At 45.5% G+C, this 25,017-nt stretch overlaps 1 protein-coding gene across 4 annotated transcripts in view; it reads left to right on the top strand.

Moving 5' to 3' along the window:
* Positions 1–25,017, top strand: part of MYO1D (myosin ID) — a 164,038-nt gene that overhangs the window by 57,455 nt on the left and 81,566 nt on the right. For 3 of the 4 annotated variants that reach the window (XM_064473645.1, XM_064473647.1, XM_064473646.1), the window contains exons 15-16: positions 10,177–10,343; positions 14,786–14,993. In XM_064473645.1, the coding sequence (XP_064329715.1) occupies positions 10,177–10,343; positions 14,786–14,993 (375 nt within the window). Of the gene's footprint in view, positions 1–10,176; positions 10,344–14,785; positions 14,994–15,840; positions 15,956–25,017 lie in introns of those variants that run through there. The other variant, XM_064473648.1, reaches the window with a different exon arrangement.

Here is a 25,017-nt window from a genome sequence, read left to right as displayed (position 1 = left end):
TGTAGGAAGATGATCCATTTCTAATAAGGAGACCCTGTGAAGAGCAGGGCACTGTTTGAATTTTTGCTTGGAGTGGCAGCCACATGAATAACAAAGTGTTCTCAGGAGCTGTACCAGTCAGAGCACAGTCAAACAGTACTGGCTGTGCACAGGAGGAGAGAACTACTGTTACAAGGAATAGTATATTGCTTCATGTTTTCCAAAATTAGGAGATTAAAACATGCTTGCTTTATATTTTTGGGTTCTAGTTCTGGAGTGGGTTTAATCTTCAGCAGTAAATCTGCAGGAGGGTGCGTGAGCCCATCCAAAGCAGACTTGAGGTGCTAGCTGAGCTTTCTGACAGAGGGATGAAGCCCCACCGTTCTCCCCAGTAAGTGTGTGACTACGGGCTGCCAAGAGGATGCCTTTGTTAGCGCAGCCAAAGGCCGGGTCTTGCTTTGGGCAGGGACCATTAGTAGTTGAGAGGTCCTACTCCAGAGCCTGTGCAGCCGAGAGATGCTGTTGGGGCTGGAGAATATCCAGGAAGGGAGATGGGGACAGACTTTAGTCAGACTTTCCAAGGAGTCAAGACTTACCGGATCTATCAGTCCCCCAAATAATGTGTTAGCTAGTCCTAACCTAAATTTGGGTGTAGAAATGTCAGGAACCCAGAAAGGTTTCGCTCTGTGTTATGAAAATGAGTAGTTGGGGAGGGAAAAGATTTTGACTGATGCTGCTCATTGTTAATGCAGATCTCAGTCGTATAGAGCAGTCACGTTATCTTTTGCCCAGCCAAACGGGTAAGGAACCTGATGCACTGCAGTGAGGTGCTTCAAGCAATACAGACAAAAACTGCTGGGGGTGTTGTAGTGCAGGGTTGTGATCAAGGAGGGGTAGCAGGGAGCTGTTGGTGGGGAGGTTCGACAGGCGCTCCTGGAAAAGCTTCATTTGCTTGTTTATTGGAAAAATTATTCTAGGCCACCTGGTATTTGTGAAAATAGGATAATCCAGAGAATGCCGTGCGCTGTGGTGCTTTGAACAATTCCTGCAACTCACCACAGGAGGTGAAGAGTTTAAATCACACATTGTTCATCTTGAGTCAGTACGTACCAATATTTGTCATTGAAGGCTGGTTAGCTTATATGAAATGAGTTAGTTTTGTTTCATTTATCATCAATATCTGTAGCACAAATGTCAGCATTTTCCAAGGATAGGCCGTATTCAGGATAGCACGTGAATTCACTAGGAAGCTCCGATGTGTGTCGCAGCATGTCTTTCCCATTCTTTACCTTCCCTAAATTTTTATGAAGAAATTTGTATTGAAGATGTTGGGTTTTTCCTGATTTTCTATTGAATAGCAATGGAGAAATCTGTCTTAGAGCATTGTATTTCCTGGAGGTTGTGGATCCCATTAAAGGCAAGGCTCCCATTAAACAGACATGTTTGTCAGGACTTAACAAGAGCTCTTGCCAAGCAGGAAGGAGCCAAGGGCTGTCTTGGTTGTGTGGTGTTTTATGGCCAACCTTTAGGAAGATGGAGGGCTGGAACCAAGGGGGTGAAATTCGCACTTTGGAGCCTGCCGTTTAAGTTTACATGGCTAATGCTCCTTGCAGAACGGCGTTTGTGGGTACTTAAGCTTGCAAACTAAGTTACGTAGTTGAGCTTTAGCTATTTTAGTAGAGAACCTGGCTGTTATAAGTCTTTAAAAACCCCAAAATTTGGTGAGACCCATCCTGAAGTCAAGCTGATGTTACTTTAAAGGGTCCAAATTTTGGTTTGTCCTAGAAAGGAGAGGTTGCTTAGATAAGGGTCCTGAACACAACCATTATTTACTTCAAGTGGTGAAAGAGAGTGCAGAGAGATAGTGCTTCTCTTTGGCCATTGTGCCCTGAGGATCTCTTTGAGGTGACCTTTTGGACAGTTATTAATATATGCATGTTATTAGCAAGCTAATAACTGGGCATTCAAGCTATGCTTGAATATGCTCTGCACAAATAAATGGGATACTCTGGCTCTGAGTCATTGCCAGTTTGGATATTTGTCTCAGCTCTCTGACTTCTGCTGGGGGCTGGAGAGCGGGTGAGCAGTTGCTGTTCCTGGGCTGGTAAAACCACTGTCTCTTTTGGGGACACCACTCATTGCAGTTACGGGTACCCGTAACTCTTCCCTTGGGTCATGTTACTCATTTTTCCCGTGCCTAACTTGGGACCGGAGTTGCACTTCTGGGGATCAACAATGAAAACGTCTAGTGTCTGACTGTGGTTTGGACCCTGCAGGATTTTGTTTGGGAAGCCTGTGGTGAGAGCTGATGAAAACAGCCCTCTGAAAACAGCGTTGCACAAGCGCTGTTAGCTGCTGCGGTCTACGGATGTCAGAGGAATAAGGTTCCATAGGGAGAGGTAATATCAGTTCATGTTTTTCTCAGCTGTTTCTCAAATAACCAAGATGAAGATAGCTTTGAATTTTTTTTGCAGTTTGAGCCAGTGATTTAGTAATGTTACGAGTTAATGAGTGTGTCCAGTATATAAGTGCGGTCAGTGCTGCTTTTCTCATCGTGGCCTCCCATTTCACCTGAGCTGTTCCTGCGAGTTTAATGTTTCTCCATAAACTGCTTTAAACCATATTTATGTGCTCTGTTTCTACAGTCCTTGAAGAGAATGGCAGTCCAAGAGCTCTTCTTCACTGATACTCATTTGGCCTTCCTGAAAAGCCGGAGGTTTTTTGGCAGTATCAATAGTACCTTTAAACCTGTCATAGTCTCCAAAAATGCTAATTTGCTGGGCAGGAATAATAATAATGATATCATAAACAGAGCTCAAAGTCTGTGAACACAGTACCTACAGCCTAAGTTGGTTATTTAACTTTGCCGGTATTTAAAATAACCACCTTCAAAATTCTGTTCTGTTGGCGTTCAGGTTTAAACCTGGAATTTGGTGATAAAGCAGAGCTCTGCAGCTCCCGAGAGGAAGGGCCAGGTAGTGTGGTTATTAGGGTGTCAGATGCTTCCATTAGGCTGAGTAGCATAAAAAGGTTGTTAATGCTACAGGAGCTGTTCACAAATATGGTTTTAACTTCAGCTTGTGTATACACGTGTCCAGACAAGTATGAAGACTCAGGAAATATGTTTTCAGAGGATGCTGAGTTGAAGTGGCGCATATCAGGACTGGTGTCTCAATGATACTGTAATCCTCCAGACTTACACTGAGAGTCTTTTGGGCAGAAACCTCTGGTAGGTAGAAAGAAATGCTTTTTTTATAAAAAACAAGCCAACCAAAACAAGAACTGACTTTACAGAGTTTCCATGTAACATTTCTCAAGCACGTTTTACTGCCTGTACTGTTCTCCTGAGGATTTGGTCTTTCTGTGATGCATTACTTTGGGTGGCTTTTCTTTTAAATACTGACACGGCAAGTCCTTTGGCTGACACGACTGTAAATTATGAGCTTCTCTAGGAACTCTCTCTGGCCATGCGTCTCTCTTCTCCTCCTCCTCCCCTTTTCTTTTCCCCCCTCCTTCTCTGTGACTCCTTTTGTCTGACTCTTCTTTCTTCCATACCTCTCCTCTCCAGGCTGACAGGCTTCATCTCTAGTAAGTTACAATGTCATTGCTGTGACTGATGGGATATATCCAGCACAAATTTGTCAGTCCTGTGTCCTACCCCTTTTCTCATCTAACGAGCTATAAACTATGGTAAAGAAATCTCTCAAGGAGGAGTTGGTTTAGGGTGCAATGACTTTAAACTGGTTTGTTTTCTTTTTAACACTTAAAAATCTAAAATTTGCTCAGCTTGATTAAAAAAAAAAAAAAATCGGTTGCAATTAGGCATCTAAATAGCTTTCAGAACTGGGCCCTTTGTGTCTCTGTATTTCAGTTCTTCCATTTATAAAATGCAGCTCCCAGGCTTGACAGCCTCATGCTGCAATAATGGGAGCTGCATAATTATCCCCCTGAAGAGCTGGGGCTGGTGGGACTGTAAGCATGGAATAATCTACTTTAGAATTTACCCCAGTAGCTGTCGTCGCTGAGAGGCTTTAATTACACTGTAATTGCACTGACAGATGATCTCCTGTCTGTACAGGAACTTCCTATTTCTGTTTTCCAAAAGGAAAGCAGCGTCTTGACTTCTGCGTTTTACATCAAATGCAGATACAGTCACTCCTCTTTGTGCTGGGCTTGAAGTCACAGATTTTTTGTATTGAGGTTTGTTGTGGTTTTGAATGGCAAAGGCATGAATGACAGCGCAGGCAGCCAGCTTTGCAGTGCTGAGGGGAGTTTATGTATGAGCAATAACGAATAGCTGTGAACTGGGTGCTGTAATGTCGGTGATGAGCAAGTGACACCGTTTCCCTCAAGGCAGAGGGGTGGGATGCGCTTTCTTGACTTCATGCTCCTAAGGACTTCTTTAATTTGGGCCCTGTGTTCTCAACATGTTGCAGTTCTGTAGATCGAATGTGGAATATTTGTGATATCAATCTCATGAAAGGATTTGTATGCATCTTGACATCAGATGCAACACAACAGTACTGAGGGCAGACCTGGCATGGTCCGGCATCATCCTGATGTTAGTGACTCTGTGCTAGTGCTGGGATAGGCCTGGTGTTAAGGGTGACTAACGTGTGGATGGAGAAGTGGCCCAAGTTGAATATTAGCAAGAGGGGATGGGGAGAACTGCAGACTTTGTCACAGCTCCTAAGCTCAGCTGTAATCAAGGGAGTTCTCTGTATATCCTGCATTTTCCCTAAATAGCTTATTTCCAGTCATATAGGAGACTTGTTCTAGCAGATGAATAGCCCGGCCTTTCTTTCTTGCCATACAACTGAGAGTTTACAATACAGAGCTTATAAATTGCAGGCATCAGGTCCAGCAAACTCCTACTCCTCATCGGTTATAGCTGCCATGACCATGTCAAACCTACTTCAATGCTGATTTGATGTTCAGAAAGGGCTGCTTCTGCCTTCATAGTTTGACACGCAATGTCTGAAAGAGCATGAAGAGCGCTGGTGGCACAGCCAAGTTCTGCAACTGAAGGGAAAGTCATCACCCATGCAGATTGCAAGTTCTGAGAGCTGGTAGGAATCTGTCGAGTGAATAAAGACCCTTGTAAACCTTCTTACCTTCAGTGCGGAGATAATTTTCAAGAGAAAGCCAAAAAAGTTGATATGTAAATCTCTTAAAACTCTTTAAATTGTACCAGCACATTATATTTCACCATTCTGTCCTTAAGGGAAGGAGGACAAATAGAATAGGTATGGGTTGTGTTGAATTACCGTGGCAGGAGAAAGTGTTCTGTGTGGTGGTGACCTGGGTAGAAGACCTCGCACAGAACAGAGCTGTCGTTCAGCTGCCTGGTGTTCTGGGGAAGCTGTGTCCCTAGTGTTCCTTCCTCTTTTTGAGTCCACCACCACTCTCTGAGGATATGAAGAGTAGGATGAAGAGAGCACTGCTCTACCGGGGGGCTCAGCGGTTGTTTGGAAGGGAGGCAGTTTCCTCCACTGCATGCAGCTTTGCCTCTGTCTCCCTGGTAAGGAAAGGAGCCAAACAAGCCTGTGAAAGAGCTGTCCCTGATGCGCTTCCTGGGGAGGGATGAAGGGAGGTGATGTAAGAACGTATATTGCCCACGCATCCTTCTGTTTACCCCTGCACTTCCCATACCTCCTTATGCACTGCTGGGTTGCTGCATGGGAGGGTAGGCAGCTGGGGGATGCTGCCAGCTCTTGTATGGGTGGTTGGCTTAGATCTTGCTCGCTCTCCTCAGTGCTGTGTATTCCTACCCCAAGGACAGCCGTCCAGGAGAAAAGCACAGCCTGATGCTACTGACGTTCCAGGCCAACACCTTACCCAGAAGATCCAGTGGCTTGTATCGGTTTCTAGGATACGACTCTCTGCTTTTCCAAGGCCTCCGTATCTTAGCCTGTTCATTACCCCTATGCAGCCTATTCGTACTCATTAGGGAGTGGGAGCTCCGTGTGCCTGCCGTTAGTGCTGCATACCTCCAGGTTATGTCAGGACTAGCCAAGATAATCAAGGATGATTGTGTTTCTTCAATATTACTGAAGGGAAAATAGCAATTTTGGGCCTCTCACATTACCTTGAGATTAGGTAAGTGACCTAAAATAATAGAAAATAGGGCTAAATCATAGAAAATAGGGCTAACGTAGACAAATCGCAGAAAATAGGGCTAAAAGGGACCTTGGGAATGCACCTAATTCACCTCCTGTTTGAGGACGCCTCTGCCTCTATCTTCTCTTTGCAGATGCTCGTACAGGCTGTTCCTCTCCACTGATGGAGGTTCCCCTCCTTTCCACAGGCATTCTGCTCCCATTCCTTGCATGAATTTTTAAAGCCAACGCTTCTTTATCCCAAAACTGAATATTTACTTTTCTTCATATATACCCTTTAAGTGTATAAAGTCTGACATCAGGATGGTTATCACAGACTCACAGCCTGGTAGGGGTTGGCAGGGCCCTCTGGAGCTCACCCCGTCCCACCCCTGCTGGAGCAGGCACCCCCAGAGCAGGGGCACAGGGCCGCGTCCAGGCGGGGGGTGAATGTCTCCAGGGAAGGGACCCCACAGCCTCTCTGGGCAGCCTGTGCCCCTGCTCTGGCACCCGCGCAGGGAAGGGGTTTGTCCTCATGGTCAGGGGGAGCTTCCCGTGTTCCAGCTTGTGCCCGTGGCCCCTTGGCCTGGCGTTGGGCACCACTGAAAAGAGCCCGGCCCCATCCTCCTGACACCCACCCTTTAGATATTTATAGGTATTGATGAGATTCCCCCCTCAGCCGTCTCTTTTCCAGGCTGAACAAACCCAGGCCTCTCAGCCTTTCCTCACAGGAGATGCTCCAGTCCCTGATCGTCTTGGTAGCTCTCCGCTGGACTTCCTCAAGCAGTTCCATGTCCTGCTTGAACTGGGGAGCCCAGAACTGGATGCAGCACTCCAGATGTGGCCTCACTGGGGCACAGCAGAGGGGGAGGAGAACCTCCCTCGCCCTGCTGGCCACACTCCTTTGAATGCAGCCCAGGACACTGTTGGCCTTCTTGGCCCCAAGGGCCCGGTGCTGGCTCAGGGTCACCTCGCTGTCCCCCAGCACCCCCAGGTCCTCTCAGCAGAGCCGCTCTCCAGCAGGTCCCCCCCAGCCTGTGCTGGTGCGTGGGATTGTTCCTCCCCAGGGGCAGGACCCTACACTTGCTTTTGATGGATTCCATGAGGTTCCCCTCAGCCCAGCTCTCCAGCCTGGCCAGCCCCCGCTGGATGCCAGCACAGCCTTCTGGTGTATCAGCCGCTCCTCCCAGCTTGGTATTGTCAGCGAACTTGCTGTGGTTACACTCTGTCCCTTCGCCCAGGTCACTGATGAATATGTCAAAAGGACAGGACCCAGCACAGACCCCTGGCAAACACTATCAGTTATGGGCCTCCAGTTCTCAGGCTGCCTCACTGGCCACTCCTCCAGCCCACACTTCCCAAGCTTACCTGTAAGGATGCTGTGGGAGACAGTGTCAAAAGCCTTGCTGAAATCGAGGTAAACAACATCCACTGCTCTCCCGTCATCTGCCAGCCAGTCACACCATCATAGAAGGCTGACAGGTTGGTCAAGCATAATCTTCCCTTAGAGAATCCATGTTGACTACTTCTGATAACCTTCTTGTCCTCTACGTGCCGGGAGATAACCTCCAGGATGAACTGCTCCGTCACCTTTCCAGGGATGGAGGTGAGGCTGACTGGCCTATAGTTCCCCAGGTCCTGCTTCTCGCCCTTTCTGAAGCCTGGAGTGACATTGGCTCCCTCCCAGTCCTTGGGCACCTCTCCTGTCCCCCATGACCTTTCAAAGACAACGGAGAGTGGCTTGGCCAGAACATCCACCAGCTCCCTCAGCACTCGCAGGTGCATCCCATCGGGGCCCATGGATTTGTGAGGATCCAGTTTGCCTAAATGATCTCTGACCCAGTCCTCACCAACCAGGGGTTGGTCTTCCTGTCTCCAGACTGACTCTCTCACCTCTGGGGGCTGGGATGCCTGAGGGCCAGCCTTAGCAGTGGCGACTGAAGCAAAGAAGGTATTCAGTAACTCTGCCTTCTCTGCATCCTGCATCACCAGGGCACCCGCCTCGTACGGCAGCAGGACCACAGTTTCCCAGTCTTTCTTTTACTACTGATGTATTTGAAGAACCCTTCTTGTTATCCTTGACATCCCTCACCAGATTTATGTGGCTCATGAGTCCTTTAAGACTAAAACCATATTTCCTCTGAGTCACATTTTCTGGATTTTTGATTCTTCTTGTTCTTCCCTGAACTGACTCACCACCGTTTGCATCCCACTTGAACTGCAGTGCCCCAAACCAAAGGTGATATTCAGATATGTAGAAATCTGTTGGGTATTTTTGTCTTACAGTTTTCCTGTTCCCATGCCCCTTCCTTAAAAAAACATCAACTTGACTCACGTTCAGCTAAAACTCCTAGATCTATTTTTAGCACGAGTGTCAAATCAGTTTTTCATTCTTTCATTATCCAACTATTTCTGCCTACCTTTGGAACTTTGCATTATCCTCACTAAATTAATCCCTTTTTTGGTTGGTTTGTTGGTTTTGTTGGTTTTTTTTTAATTCCAGACCACTCTTCCCATTTGTCAGCACTGCAGGTTCTTGCACTCTGAGACTTTATATTGCCTGCAGATTTAGCACCCACATTGTACTCCTTCGTTCAAACCACTGTTGAATCCATCCGATCGTACTGGAACAGAACAGACTCCTTTGGAGAACTCTTGGGGTTTCCCTTTTGAGAAAGAGCCTCTGACCACTCAGAGCAGTTTTACAGGCGGTTTCACAGCTACCTGTTTCATCTCGTCCAGGGGAAAATTGCTGAAATTTCATTCTTCGTTATCAGTTGTGATTGTGAAAGTTGACATTATGACATCTTGTAATGTTAAGATTTCAGACAGGCTGCTTATCTGCCTTTATCATACTGTGAGCATTGCTGTGCACCGATTTCTGAAGTGCTCCAGTTTCGGTGCGTCTTTGACCTGTCGTCTGAAGCAAGTCTGTGGGCGTACTGTGATCTGAGCTGACTGGGGTCCTCATCTGAGTTCTCTCCTTGGCTAGTGATGAGACTTGGTGGGCAGTAGGCTTTGCCAACCTGCAGAACATGCCACTCCTTTTGCAAGGGCTACTTAAAAAATAACATAGATTAATGTTATAAGAATACACTTTTACCTTGAAAAACGTAAGGTGGGCCTTTATGATGCTTATTAATTGTTTTTCTCCCACCAATAAAGTTAGAAGTGGGGTAGCAAGGGCTAACAATGAAAAGGAAGAAAATGGACTTCAAACCCAGTGTGATGAAAGTGCATAGGTTTAAAAGACTTACAGCCACCCTTTACAGTCTGGTGCTACTTATAGGCCATGTTGGCCTAAATGAAAGTTGCTTTTAATCTCATAAAAATAAAAGTAAACATCAAAAACAGTTGTCTAGCAGCACTGCATATGGGCTTATCTCACGGGTGCAGGCTGGCTGGCAGCAAAAGGTGTGACACCCTGTGGGACCCTGACCTGAACATCCAGGGTCAGCCCAGCCAGCTCAGGGCAGGACCACCGGGGCGGTGCTGGGTGGAGTAAAGCCACCAGTCCTAGCTGAGTGTCCCGCAAGTCCAAGGTGGTACAGAAAGAGGAACTCGAGTGCTGGTGGCTTGTGTGGAAGGTGTGGTGCTCGTGGTGTTGAACTGGGCAGGGTTCAGTGATTTCCATCATTCAAGCATGTTGCTACAGGCTTTAGAGGAGTTGATTCAGCATAGTTTAAATATTACGGAGTCATCCATGCTGTGTTTAGATGGGGATACTGGAAAAGCCATATCCGACAATCAGGGCAATGAATTACGTTGTTTGTTCTGTCTTTATGAAGACTGTTTTTGTTATCGCCAAAGTCTGTGGAGAAGGGTGATGCGGAACTGGTTCTGATATAGAGCAAAGGACAGTTGAACTGGAATGAGTAACACCTTGATCCTGTAACAGATGTCATTGCAGTGTGCTAAGGGGAGGAACACGTGCTGTGCCACTCTTGTCATTTCTGTTCTAACCTTGTCATTCCTCTTAAGCAACCAAACCTCATTCAGCTGGCTGGGCTGGGCTGACATCTCAATGTTTTCATGAGGAAACACTTGTGTCTGCATAGATGTCTTTCCAAGTGAAACCCCATTTGATTTGTCCCCTTAGGAACCTTACTACGTCCGTTGCATTAAGCCCAACGATAAGAAGTCACCTCAGCTTTTTGACGAGGAGCGTTGCAGGCATCAGGTTGAATACCTTGGCCTTTTGGAGAACGTGAGAGTCCGCCGAGCAGGCTTTGCCTACCGCCAAACGTACGAGAAGTTTCTTCACAGGTAAGAAGGGTGCTGGCAAGTGACTCAGTTCAGCTCTTTGCGGGACAACTCGGGACGTTGGAATGAGGGGTGTGATTTGGCTGTCTCCCCTTGAGGGAAGAGGAAGTCTTAAGTCCTCTGGGCTTGTGATCCTCACTCTTGAGCATATGGGTGGCGGTGTGTTTGGTTTAACACCTGCTGTTGGGTTTGACAAGACATGGGTCCAACAGGGACTCTGGTTGCTTTCTCGTTTTGTAGCAGCAGATGTGTTTAGAGGTGCAGATGTGGTGCTCAGGCTCAGCTTCTTTTTGTGCTAAAATTCATTTGCCTTATTACTCTCTGCAGCAGGAACGTGTAATGAGGTTCTTCCCCAGAGCATAACCCTAAAACCAGAACTAATTAACTTCTGTTTTCTCTTTGAACATTGTCTAATTGTTGCAGCAAGAGAGACAGACAGACATTGTGTGTCTTGGGAAGTGCTTGATGGCACACAGTGACGTTATGCGAGTGCAGGAGGAAACCTCTGGACTTTAAAACTGAAAGTCTGAAAAAGAGATAGTAACGCGACCCCATTAAAACACAGTTTTGATACTGCTTGCCCTCTTAATTCCTACCAGACTTGTGACAAATTAAATGTGTTAGACTGAAATTTGTCTTATGGCTTCAGTAAATTAGCATGGGTACTAAGGATTCAACCTCTTGCTGAAGAGATAGTGAATTGATTTTTACTTCTGATATTGAATCAGGTGAGAAGGCGGCCCTGAGGGTAGAAAAAAAATTAAACTGTTCAAGCAGGTGGGATGTCGTGCGTTAGGAATGAAGTGCTGCTGAAAGCTCCTTTGCTCTTCACAGTGGAGGTTGGCCTGGGCGTTTTATGATACCTGAAGTGGAACAAAAGGGTCTGGCTTATGGAATACAGCTGACAGTGTTGCCTATCAATTTTCTTAAACATTATGCAGTTGTTAGAGCGTGCTACTGCCCTCACATGTGGAATTCATTGCCTTTTACTCTTTAAGATTTGTGTAATTACTATTAATATAAACAGCTGCTTTGTTTTTAATGACTGTTTGACGAGATCCTGTAAGCTTCAGACCACTTCAGAAGTGGTGTTCACAGCCAGTAAACCAAATTAGCACATGACAACTGGTACGGCTTTCAGGCTATTGTAACATTTGTTCTGCCGGACCCTGGTGTAAGATTAAACACCTAAAGTGGAAGGTATCAGGCATGTATTGGCATACCGCGGTATTGCTCCTGGTCCGGTCTACACTCACTTTTCTAAATTTAAAAAGAAAAAAATCTTCTGGCCTGGATATTGTTTTAATTTTTTCCAAAATACTTTGTTCCTTGTCTTTGGGTAAGACATACCCCTCTTAAAGGGGCTGGAGGATATGATTTGTGGTACAAGCTGCACATTTTTTGAGTGGTTTTTGAACAGGGATCACAAGGGATTTCTGTTCCTTCGTATTTAACAGGCTTATTGCGAGACTGGGAGCACGGAGGAGGCTCCAGGCCCCTCAGCTCTGGACTTTTGCACTGCACGTGGGGCTTATTTGAAGATAGATCTAGAGCAACTCAGTGAGAGGCAATTTTGGGACATAACTTTGTCATCTCTTTGCTTACATTTCATCTCTGCAACAGAGATTGTAAAAGTTCGGTCCCACAACAGATGTTTAATTCCATTACAGGCCCCTGAAGCTTTCAGATTTTCTGAGCCCAGAAGAGATACCTGTGTTTTGTCTTGCTGGTCCCTCTTAGAGGGGACAGGGGATATATATCAGGATATATATAGATAAGAGATACATATATATATGCATATATAAATATGTGAGTGCATGTATGCCTATTTTTTATATATATGTATGTATATGTGTATATAAAAACATATTAAAAGTAACTTTATTTTCTGTAGGAAAAGAGTTTGTTGCTCTTTAGCCCTAAAATGCTCTAAGGTAGTTGATATCTCTTACCCACCAGTAGGGAATTTAGTGAAGCACAGTTAAGACCATTAATAAATGTCCATTTCAAGCTTTCCTTGAAATTAAGAAAACTTTTCTTTGAGCTCTGTGCAAACCAGCCTGCCCCTACCAATTTCTAGGAAGCAAGAAATAAATATTTTTGTTGGACCAAGCGATGTGCGTTCACTTGGTAATTACATCTTCCAGCTGTGGGAGATGCATGTCAGGCCCACGTATCTTACATGGATGTGATGCATTCATTTGTTTTAATATATAATTTACTACCAAAAAAAAAAGCTGATATTTCAGAAGGACGTATGGGTGCGGGGCAGGGGGAGGAACGGCGCCTGTGAGGCGTCTGCAGGCATGGCCGCGTGTGAGCGTAACCCAACGCTTTCACCATGAAGGCATCCACATGCCTATTCCCAGGCAATGTTAAACATAGCATGTAACCGACACCGGGATAGCTGTGAACCGCACAGTGGTGAGAGTATGAGCCTGCTGCACGTGCGGACCTGATATTTTTCACTAAAGCTTCATAATTTAGTAGCTCGCAAAAATCTTGGCTCCTAGGGGAGCTATACTGAGAAGCGTAAGCTCTAGTAGCAGCCTCACGTGTGCCGGGTGTTTCTACAGTGGAGTATGGAGAAGGAGGAGAAACACAGGTGGTGCAGGAGTGGGTGTTTCGTGTATAAGTCAAGATGTCTGGGGAGGGGAGGGGAAGGGTTGGGGTGTCAGCGAGCAGATTTATTTTGGGTTCTGCCTCACTATAATTAGCAGCGAGGTTGGGGTTTGGGCTTGCTGTGGCGCCCAGGTCGTGCTCCCTGCTGCAGGGAAGGAGTTCGTGGCGTTGCACCGCACGTGCCATGGCAGGAACAACAGGGTGCCACGATATTCCGCCGCCGGCCCCGTCGCCTGTGGGCTGGGAGGGAGGTGGTCCCTTTGCCTCGGGATGGCTTTAAGTATCGTAGTCCCGTTTTTGTTGTAAAAGACCAAGATAATTTAACATTTCTTTCAGGCAGGTTTTCAGTTTTCTGACATCTTATCCTTTTTTTTTTTTCTGGCCCCATCGGTAGTGCAGGCCTGTCTAATAACACGTGGGTTTGCACTGCCACTCTGGTTGTCTTTTTTTGTTGTTCCTAATGTAAATGTCTCAAGGTGGAAGATTTTCCCAGTGAATTAATTATTGCAGGAACAGATTCCTGATGAGAATAGGAAAGAGGAAGCAGTATAAAATATTTATGTCCTGTGTGTACGTGTATTTGAGAGAAGGAATGCTTTTGCCAGCCAAGTAGAAATGCAAGATCTCCTTTTGTGAGTCTGAAGATATAGCTTTTGATATAGCTGTTTTGTTTAGCGGTGAGATCCTTGGTCTGTGCGCTGCAACCCTCACGCTGATGGTGCTCTCTGCTTAGACACTGCGCACACCTCCATTTTTTCCCCTCTTCAGTGGCTTATTCAGAAAGGCTGACTTGATGAATGAAAGCAGCGGTGTGATGTATTTCTATTCAGGCTTACTTTACTCTGTTTAGTAACTCCTGCAGTGCACCCACTCCCCAGTAAAAAGGTTTATTGCTGCATCCATTTAATAGTGGCTGAAAATTCTGAATGTCTAAAACATTGAGATTGATGCTTGACTTGGATCGTGGGCTTTTAAATAAATAGAGAAGTGGTTAAGATTGCTGCATGCTTGTTTTATTTAGAACATGAATGTGGGTACTGCTACAGTGAAAATGTCTATTACGTTTTTGATTATGTCCATAAATCTTACACAGAAAATTCATTGTTGCTTTTTGCAAGCGTCTATTCACCTAATCAGCACTTTGCAAGGACGGTAAATCTTACAGGGAGCAGAGTCTGATGCAGTTATTTTCGTGTTTGATTTGTAGTTGTCTTAATTCCAATCTGCATTCTCTATCTAAGTGTGAAAAAGTAGTTTGGAGAGTAAGGATGGGAGGGAACGATTGAACAGCAGCTACAGACAGTAGTGGTGTGTTTGCACAGACTGTGGCCGTCAACTATCTGCCTCTTTGGTAACCACTAAAATCTGCTAGAAACAGCCGCCAAGGTGACGAGCACAAACATAATTTGCAGAATTTTTAAATCAAGGTTTTCTGACGAAACAACTGATTATAGTTGGCTTCTTATGCAGAACGTGAGCAAACCAAAGCTTTTCTTCCTCACAATAAAAAATTGGAATTGAACACCAAAAGCGTGAATAGTGGAGCTGCCAAATCTGCAGGAAGTTGTGTCGCGTCACTTCAGCGTTGAAGTGAGCTTCTCACAGCATTCTTTTTAGCATCTCACAAAATCACGCCTCTCTTATTAATTTTCCTTGGATTTTGAGGATCATGATTCCTACACAGGATGTCTTAAAGGTCTTTTAACAATAAGCAGTTTTATTAGAATTTAGATCGTAATTATTTCTAAAACATGTTGAAGGTTGGCCCTCTTAAGAACCTAGGCGACAAGTTTACATTTGTAAGTTGTACCTTGTTGTTCCAGGTACAAGATGATCTCGGAATTCACTTGGCCAAACCATGACCTCCCTTCAGACAAAGATGCTGTGAAGAAGCTCATAGAGTGTCATGGGTTTCAGCACGATGTTGCTTATGGCAAGACCAAGATTTTCATCCGCACGCCTCGAACTCTGTTCACTTTGGAGGACCTGCATGCCAAGATGCTTGTGAGGATTGTCCTCTTCCTACAGAAGGTAAAGCTTAGTTACTGCATTAATAGCTCAGTTCAAGTTCCTTGAAACACCTTTGCTGCCTTTTCAGGCTCACTGGTAAAAGTGGCACGTCGGTGCAGATTCCAGAATACTGCAGTTCGGTTACTGCTTGATTTTTTTAAAGCTCTTTCAGTAGAGCTCTCTGTAGCTGCATTGAAGCCTTGATGTGGTGTGATGTACCGTGAGCTGTAGGACCTATAAGGTTATGTGATACTGTTTACTGGATACTTGTCTTTACTCCATGAAAGTAGGCTACCCAGAAACTTAGAGGGACTTTAATGGATGAGTGTATGAGAGTGATGCCCAGTGGATGTTGAGAGAGGCTTACATGTGTAAAAGTTGATTAGTGAATCCATAGCTGATGGCATACATCAGCTGTAATGGTAAAGCTCTTGGGGGTGCAGGGGAAGGAGTGAGAGGGGAAGACAGAGTGAGAAAAGGAACGGGGAAATCTCACCCCAGTGGCCAGCTAAGAACAGAAGGAAAGGCATCCCCACGTGAGCATCCTCCCAGAGCGTCCTTTCTGGTGCAGCACGTGATCTTCCTCATCATACTATTCCATTAATAATTATTGAGATTTTATCAGGACCTGAGCAAAATCGCTACGGCTATTTCTTACGATACTGTTAGTGCTGGCTAGAGCGTACAAGACCAGGGGCAGATGCTTGTGTGGACTGGTTTATTGAGCTTTGAGCATCCGTATTATTGAGTCCCCTAATGTAAACCAAAAAATACAGCCGAGGGGAACAGAAAGAAGGGGTGGTTTGCACACTAGTGGCAATCACTTCCCGTAAGAATCTGCTGTGACGTGCAACACTGGGGTTTGCAGGTGCAAGCCTAGAAGAGCTACAGCACAGGAACAAGGGCAAACACTGCTGCAGAGGCTCTGGAAAACACTACCCCAGCAGCTTGGGTGAAAGGGTAACAGAGGGAAAGGCAGTCGTCGGAACAGAAAATAGAAGGTCCTTAGCATTACAAAGGGTAAGGCACCTAAAGCACTGTGCAGCAGGACCTGTGCACTTGTCTTTCCTCTCTGAACATGGGATCTGAGCTCGAGATCGTTCTGGTTTTACCCTTAGGATATATAATTCTACATTCTGTGACTTCAGGGCAAACACATTCCAGACTTTGCTTACAAAGGTACTCTTATAAGCCATAGGAGTTTGTTGTGACTTGGCTGGCTCCTAAATCACTTAGGTGCTTTTTGGGGCCACAACAACACAATAGTGCTGGTTTTGTAACCTCAAAAGCGACACACACCGGAGGGGAAAAACACAAGAGCTCTGGTTTTAATACTTGCTGAAAACTGTGTTCTGTCTGAGTGCAATCTGTCTAGCGAAAGGGCAACAACATTCACAGCCAGAGATATGGTGGAGCTGACTTTGTCCTAACTGACAGGGACTGTTGACTGGTTCAAGATTTTTAGGAACTAATTTCTTAAAACACATTTTCCTTTGTCATTCTTGGATCTGCCTGTCAGAAACAGAAACTGCTGACAGATGGGTATCCTGCTCTAAAGATATGCTGTTAATGCAAGTTTGCACAAACTTTCTAAACCTGATGGACTGAATCACTTTTGGTGAAGAGTAAGACCGCAAAGGAAAAGTTATCCACTGCACGCTTCAATAGTTCCGTGAAACACTCGCGTTTCTTGTGATTACAATGCATTTGATGCAATTCCCTTTCTGGAAAGCAAAACAATTTGACCAGTATGCAGGGAGAAAGTGTCAAGTCCAGGGTTGCATCACTGTTGGTGTTGGTTGTGCCAGACTGCATGGTCTGTCTTCAGTAAGGAATTTTATGTCTTGTGTCTGTGTGTGTATGTTTTTCTGGAAATGCAAAGCTCAGGCTGCTTAAAGGATGCAGAACCTGCCGGTTTCTGAGCTTTGTGGTTCAGCGTTTTCTTTCCTTTTCTTTAGCCCGGCTGATGAGCTTCACAGCAGCTTTCTTGAGCTACTCGTCATCTACTTCCAGTTCTCTTCCCTGGAAATAAAAGGCAGCATCCTTTTCTGAAAGCTTATTCCGGCTCTCCTTTTGGAGTGGGACGGGGCTGATCTGCGGGCCCTCTCTCATACTCCTCTGTGAACGTTTTTCTGGATTAGTAGTTGTGCTTCCACCGTGCTTGCTCTGGTTTCCTGGGAGGAGTTCCCCTGTCTGCAGCCACTTTTCCAAGCACATTGGTCTGATTTGGTGCATTCAGTGAGTTCACTGGGTCGCGCCATTGATCTGGAGTCTCTCTTTCTTCCCATAGTGGTATGAGGCAAGCTAATGAGCTCCTTGTTGAGTAAAGCTGCAGGGGAGACACCTCGCTCCCAGGCAAGCCCAGTTTTGATATTAAACGTCTGAGGAATTGAGAAGTGACCTTTTTTGAAATTGAAAGGTGCAGTTACTGAAGAATAATTTAAAAGACCCAGACTGTCTGTGCTGTGGAAACAGGGATATCTCACTGCAAGGTGAGCACTGAAGCCCCTCCTTCAGATAAAATCCACTGAACAGTGTGAGGCACAATTTTGACAGCAACATGTCAGTTTTTGTGACCTTGCTGGCCTTTCGATGGAAACTTCAGAATTATATAGACTGGGCTCAACGCCCTTGGAAGTGGGCAGGGCTAGAAATTTTTACCTCTAGAAGGTAAGTACCTGGCTAGGAATAATGGATCAACGCTCTGGCTCTGTGCGGGATTTTGCTATAATGGCTTTGTGTGGCATCAGGCATGCTGGATTAGGTATAGAATAAGCATAGTGCTTTTGGGGCTTCTGTTACTGCAACGGTCAGCAAAAGTGACAGAAGTTAAATTCCTGGGGTACGTTGTCCTATGGCTTCACAAACCTCCCTCCCCTATTTTCTCCCCTCCCTGGAGAGGAGAGGGACTGATGCAAGGCTACATGGAGATGTCTTTCTCTTCTGCACAAAGTATTAAAATAGGACAGGTGGAGTCATCTTTTTGTTATTTTTCTCTGAGAATCTCTAGTGAGATTCTAATTTACCTAATAAAAGGTCTGTGGGGAAAAGACAAGCTCAAGTGCTCAAGGTATTGAAGACTGAGGAAAACTGGACGGCCAGAGCTCCTTTTCTGTGGCTTAACCCCGCTGTGGTTCACCTGTATCTCTGCTTGTACTTACTGGGTGTTCTTCACCCAGGCTGTAAAATGCTTGCAAAGCCATGGAGAGGAGCTCTTCAGAATCCTGGAGCTCACAACTGAAGACAAGAAACACTCATGAATCTAAATGCTTACTAAACTGATCATCAACAAAAGAGCCAGGTGGTGGGTTGATGTCTATAGGTATGTCATTAGATACCTTGGACAGTGTTAAATCGGCCTGGAAAATGCTTGAATTTTTCTTTCATTTTCTGTATTTGTCTTGTTCTACTGTTCTCCTTCTGTGCTCTGTATCAGATCACTCCTGAGTTCGTGTGCCAGCCCTGCTCTGCTGCCAGTAGATGGGGCAGTTGGAGACTGACAGTGCTGAAAAAGGAACAATCAACACAATAAAAAATAAAATCAGAGTAAGGATCTGAAGAGGCCTTCTCTATCCTCTGAAAACATCAAGGCAGTTTTGCCTGTATCTTAGTTTCTCTTCTCAACTTGCTTTCAATCGTTCATGAAAAAACTCCTGTGAAAATGCAATTCTTGTTGCATTTACCTTACTTTAGTTTTCCCTGTAAGAATCAAAGGCCGCGTAAGGCAAACTGTGATGCTTCTGAGAGTAACAAGATTATATCTAAAATGAAAGAGAGAGATGAACTTGATTTAAAAAAAAAATAATCGAGCCTTCTGTTGCATTGGAGTTCCTCAGATTTGAATTTAGGAAAGGGAAAAGACAACTGGAGATAAAATGTGTTGTTGTGACAATAGGCACTTGTGCAATAAAAACTGAGAGAAGATGTAAGGCATAGCCTTAAAAGCAGCCGATCGCAGGCCGGGGTCCAATAACGTTTTGCTTTGCGCAGGAGTGCGTTTACATGAAAGAAGGGTCTGCCTATAATGCAGAGAGCAGTTCTCTTTCGTGGTAGTTTTAAATGTACATCTGCTATTGTAATGGTATATATTATGTGGTGTATTGCTCTCCTACAAATCACAAGACTTTCAGAAGGAGATTCAGTAATGATCTTAAGAGCTTCGTTGTGTGAGTAACCCTTAGCCCTTAGAATAATGCCGGTTCCTTTGTTTAGCAATGATAAGAATTTGCTTCATATGAGTTTGGTTGAATTGAATTAAAACTGACTTCCAGTTTAAGTAGATAATTTAACTTTCTTTTGTTCCCCATCTCCTGGATGTCTTCTCCTTTAAGCTTTATCTTCAACACTCCCTTTTCTTCTGTAATAAAATGTTAGTGGGATTCCGGGCTATGATTTTGCTTCAGACCGAAGCAAGTCAGTAAGCAGATGTGATGTAATTTAACCGTGGCAACTTGCTGGCTCCAGAAGTATTTAGCAAGTGAGAGCTGTCCGGTACCGGAAAATCCATACGGCAGTGGAGACATCGCTGTCAGAGTCAACTCGAATGGTCATTTTAGAAGCACCAGGCTGAGAGCATCGCTGCTTTTTATGTGGTGCACTTGAGTTTATTTACTGTACCTGTGGTCTTGCCGTCTGTATGATTGTCTTCATGAATGCAAATTGAGCAGCTCTAATGTTAATTAAAAAAAAAAAATAAAATAAAGCTGCCATAAAACCCCGTTGCTTTTTCTGCCCTTGGAATCATTCCCACATATTCATTAGCTTTGCAGAATAGTGCTTTGTTCAAGAAAAAAAGCCCAGCCAGCCAGCACGTGCGGTATGCAAAGATGATGTATCTTGTCAATATAATTTAGTGCACTATTTCATTGTAATTTTATCAGACGAGTACAGCTGCATATGGTAATCGCTTCACTAAATCTTTGCTGCCTAATGCAGAGGAAGCAGGAATTGTCCTTGAATTGCAGCCCAGCACCTCCTCGGACAAAAATCCTTATGCACAGAAGCCCTCTGAGCCCAGGCGGTCAGTGCGGCTGGAAGGAGGCAGCGCGGCCCCGGCGCCTGCCGTGGGCACCGTAACGCGGCCGAGTGGCCCCTCCGTGCCCGTCCTCTGGCAGCGAGCCCTTGGCCGCGGGCGCCGGGGTTTGCAGAGGCTGCTCTCGGGAGAGCTGTCGCCCGCAGCCCTGCAGCTGCAGTCACCATGGCAACACTTCCCGAAACCCGGCGGGGAAGAGCGAAAGAGAGAACCATGGCTGACTTGTCATAATTTAATGTTTCACCTTCCCTTTCTTCTCCGTCCCCATGAGTCCTTGAAGCACGGTGCCCTGGGAAGCATTAACCACAAAGGGAAGCTTTCACTGACAGGGGCGGCGTTTTCATGTCAGATTACGGATGGGCAGCAATCATCTGATGAGGGCTTCGCTTCAGCGACCCAGATAAAAGGTGATGCAATGCGTTTGCCATCCACACTGAAGGCATTTACCATCTTGAGGGAATGTGTTTGTGAAGTTTTGAGTCTAAGTGGAAATAGGTATATAATTACATGTGGATTTATACCATGAACTCAGGCTTTGATCCTGAGAGGCTTTGGCAGGGAGAAGCTGAGAGGAGATGCTGTAGCTCCTTCCAAAGGAGCAGCGCATGGGTGCTGTGAAGGGCCAAGGGAAGTGAAGAATTGGAGGTGTCACTGTGGTGGCAGTGCTGCTGGCTGGCGTGGGCAAGCTGGTCTCTTAGTGGACTGGTGCGACTGCTTCTCCCATGCTGCTTGCCTCCCTCGTGCTAGGAGCATCACTTGGCTGCTTCCAGCGAACGCACTGAGACAGCTCAAACTAAGAACAAAAAACCCCACCCCCTAAAAATACCAAAACAACAAAAAAGCCCTACCTCCTACCAAAAAAAAGGGAAAAAAAGAAGAGAGAAGAGGCTATTTTCTGCCAGTTCAGCTCCCCAGCCAGCTCACCTTCCTTCAGATGAACATTTGTGCTGGTAAAGAGGAGAGTCAGGGGCATGCCTCAGGGGGGAAGCAAAAAGGGGAGAACTGGATCCTACCCTTTCAGTAGCAGGCGTGGTGGGGCACCTGGATACTTGCTTATTATCTTTTTCCTCCTCCAGGAAATGCTGGGAAGGCCTGCCCTAATCTAAATAAATGTAAAAATGTAAAGGCCTATTTATTTTTGAGCAAGGGAGGAAGAGACAGGATACTGTCTATGTGCATCACTATTTAAAAATGCAGCCCGGCAATATATGGATGACAGGGCAGCTGCCGGTTCCAGGACTCATGTCCCAGCTTTGAGACCTTGAGCTTCATGGCTGTTAGAGTCACCTTAAAACTTGGTTTTTTAACTACCATGTATGTGAGGAGAAAAGATAACAAAACCACCCCAAACTCTTCCCCAAGCCCGTTGCCAGCATCACAGAGAATACGTTTGTGCTTTGGTGAGCGCGTGAGCAACCTCAGTGAGGCCGGTGAGGAGCAGCGCGCCCAGCAGCCCCAGCGGAGCAGGAAACTGCCCGATTCTGTAAATGCCTCATCTTGGGCTGCTGCTTTTTGCAGCTTGTAAATTCTCATAAATGGCGACTGCAAAGGCAGGTGCAGAGCCTGCAGTTAGGCGGTAATGCTGCCCGCTGCTTGTTCAGGTTTTGCTTTACTTGATTTCAGTTTGCAAAACATGTCAGAAGGACTTTAAAAAGAATCTAAATTGATTTCCCGACTGGATCAGAGGAGTGGAGGAATGCTCCGTCCCCCTGGAAGTCCCAGTATCAAATGTGGCTTTTTTCCCCGCCCCCTTCTCAAGTGGGCTTCTTTCAGCAAACATCGCTTCAGTGCCTTGTTTGTTAAGCAAACTTTTTGTAGTTCTGATGTTGTAAATTGAGTATTTCAGGTTCTAACTCTGGCCTTTCGGTGTCAGGTTGTTTTTTTTCCCTGTTCATTCATGTGTATCACAGACAAATTGGGAGGACCAGATTCTGCAGCCATTGCTACTGGTGCTTCCTTGTTTTCAAGGAAGGGAGTTATTTTTACTTGTGCCTGAGCTTTTGAGTTTTGAAAAGGTACTGATCCGCTGCACCTCAAAATGTCTTTAAGCCTTGTTTGAACTGTAAAAATACTGCCAGTGCAGTGTGAAGTAAATCATGCACAAATAGCATTCAGCAGCCTTAACTTGGGAAAGATCTTAATTTAACATGATAGTAAAAATACCAGGATCACGTGAAGTGTGCCTATAATAAGGCAGAGACGCACAGACAATTTCTGTGCATATTTTCTTTCCCAGCAGGACACTGCAGTATAAATCACAGACCTTTTGAGGGGGTTTGCCACTCTCTCGTGGGGATGGGGAGTGAGCTGCTCGCACTGGTTAGGCAGCTCTGGGGTAAAAATAACCATATTGTGATTGATCTGTGTTTGCTGAAATGTGTCTGAATTTTTATTTCCCACCATGACTAAAACTGTCCTCCCTAGCAGAAATGCACGTTTCATTGCTATTTGCGTCCGTTAGACAACGGTGAGCAATATTTTCGAGGCCTTTGCGTGGCTCTGTTTTCCCCTGTATCTGCTCTTTGTTCTAGAAAGACAGAGCATTGCTGTCACAACTTCAGGAATGTAGACAGAGCTTCATCCTCAGCCGCTTCACTAAATAGATGTAGGTTTTAAACTGTAGCAGCTGCTGTGCCGTGTCAGGCTGAAGGTCCGTCAGGACCAGAGCCACGTCTCCAGGAGCAGCCTTGGGGGCACAGCAGCAGGGCGAGTGTGCATCATGCCTCTCCTCAGTACTCTCCCAGTCCCTTCAGGCGTTTGGGCTTGGGATGGCCTGCGCTGAGCGTGCTTTTTCGTATTCAGTAACACCTGCTGGAGTTCTTTTCCCTGAACGTGTCCTTAAATTCGTGCTTTTAGGTTTTGTAGCCGGCTTTGGCAAGCTTAGCTAACCACTGCGTGGAGAGATCTTGCTTTGTTTGCGTCCTTGCATCTGCCAGCTTCACTTGGTACCTAATCGTTCCTGCACCGACAAGGCAGGCCTTTGTTCCGGGATGTCTGTTATATCCCCTCTCAGTCCTCGTTTCCCAGGGAGAAGTGTCCTAGGTTATTTAACTTTTCCATGGTTAGAGGTTGTTCTGTGCTTTCAGTTGTCCTTGTGGTCTTTACCAGCAATAAAACATTACAGATCATGAAATGACCTGTATTTTGGTATCTTCAGCATGAAAAGCTCTACCTTGAATTTTCATGGGATGAGAGAAGGTTCCTGCCTTCTTCTAATGGCAGCAGTCTTGTTCTGGTGATTGCAAACTTCTCTGCTTCCTTAATACAGGAGCTTTGGCAGTTCTCTTCATCTGTGCATATAAACTTACCTCCTTTCTCCCATCATCCTCCTTCCCTGGTCACTGCCAAAGGCAGGAAATTCTGGAGAGGAGGGAGTGATGGGATGCCCTTTGTCAGGACCGCGGGGCACGGCTAAGGGCACCGAGTGGACCTAGCAACTCCTTATGAGTGGGATGGCAGAGAGCTTTCCTGAGGCTTTCGGGCTGAGCTGCAGCAGCAGCAGCTCAGGCTTGGCCTCGAAAGAAGATGGGTGCAGCAGCGTGACGTTTGCTGCAGCCGTTGCTGAGCAGCAGAACGAGCTGCAGGAGAAACCCAGACCAGCTCTGTTCGGGCTCTGCTTCCCGCACGTCACGTGTGCGTGAGTCTCGCATGCAACATATAACCGCTGTTCCTCTGATAATTGTTATGTTTATTATTGGACACGGTCTTGTTAGCGCAATCTAATTAATCTCTGAGAGGGACCCTTCTCTCTTTCCTAGCTCGTGGAGCGTTGTTTCTGTTAAGCAGAGCGACAGAATGAACGCTGTTCAGCTGACTCATGAGAAAAAAGAAAATAGCGTTTAGTAAATTAAGCAGCTCTTCCCACTCGCTGTTTATATGCTCTGTAATGTGATCTGTTAGAATGGGGAGGCTTTGATTTAAAACCATTTCCCTCAAACCTTCTGTGGGATCTGAATTTACTTGAATTGGGAAGAGGCAGATCACAAACCGTGGTGTGTGCAAGTACCCGGTGGGTGCCGCGTGTCAATATTAGCCACTCCGTCACATCCGTGCTCTGCAAGGAGATGACCCCTTTCAAAAGCAATCAGGAATAGCATCATTAAAGCTTACTTCAGATTTGAGCATTTATTCAAACTGCAGTGCCTCGGAGGACCCTGTGGCAGAACTGCATGCGGCTTCTGTGCTGCACTATTGACTTAAATATTTAATAACCTTTCCTGTTTGAGATCCTTTAAAGCTGTGCAGGAAGGTTCATGCCTGTGTGAATTTCTAGCTAGTTTCTGTTTTATTCTTTTCAGTTTGGGTGCCTGGAGGGCAGCTTGTGCTAGGGCAGCATGAAATATTGATCATGAAACAGTTCGGGCTAGTGCGAAGGAGGCCTAGTGGGAGGAGGTGTGCTGTGTTAGAGCAAGCATGAAATAGTTTTCCAAGGTTTAGTTAGTTGAAGAACTGCTCAAAAATATAACGCTGGTGTTTAATTTAGAGGAGCTCAGTTTGTTTGCCAAATTCTGGGCATTTGTTTGCTTGCTTACATGTTTAGATTGTGTGCTGTGTGGGTTTTCTTCTACATTCGCAGAGATTGCAGCATCTAGGTCAAATCTAGATTATCCCTTTTTCCATGGAAGAACTACAGGCGAGGCGATCTCGGCATTCTGGGTCCACCCTGTCTGCTCTGCTGGTTTTCCCTGTGCTCTGCAGGGCCTGTTTCATTGTTTTCCTTTCTTCCTTCCCTTTTTATTCTTTTTTTTAAGTGGGAAACACTAAGCTCGGAAGCAGACTGCAGTCTGCAAACAAGCCTATAATGTGTAGATTGGTATATCAGATTTATATTCTGCTACGGTGATGGGCCTGATCTGTGTTAGGTTTCCTTAGTCATAGAAACTTCTCTAGAAGCTCACTAAGGCTTTTATACTGATTCTAAAGGCATGTCCAGATCATTTGAATTACAATTTATTAAATTTAATAAAAAAACACGAGTTAAACATACTTCAGAAAAGATTTCAGGACTTCCCA

The sequence above is a fragment of the Phalacrocorax carbo genome, chromosome 25 (genome assembly GCF_963921805.1).
Source record: "Phalacrocorax carbo chromosome 25, bPhaCar2.1, whole genome shotgun sequence".
Classification (NCBI taxonomy): domain Eukaryota; kingdom Metazoa; phylum Chordata; class Aves; order Suliformes; family Phalacrocoracidae; genus Phalacrocorax; species Phalacrocorax carbo.
The sequence above is the reverse complement of the archived record's forward strand: the minus strand, read 5'-3'. Positions and strand labels throughout refer to the sequence as shown.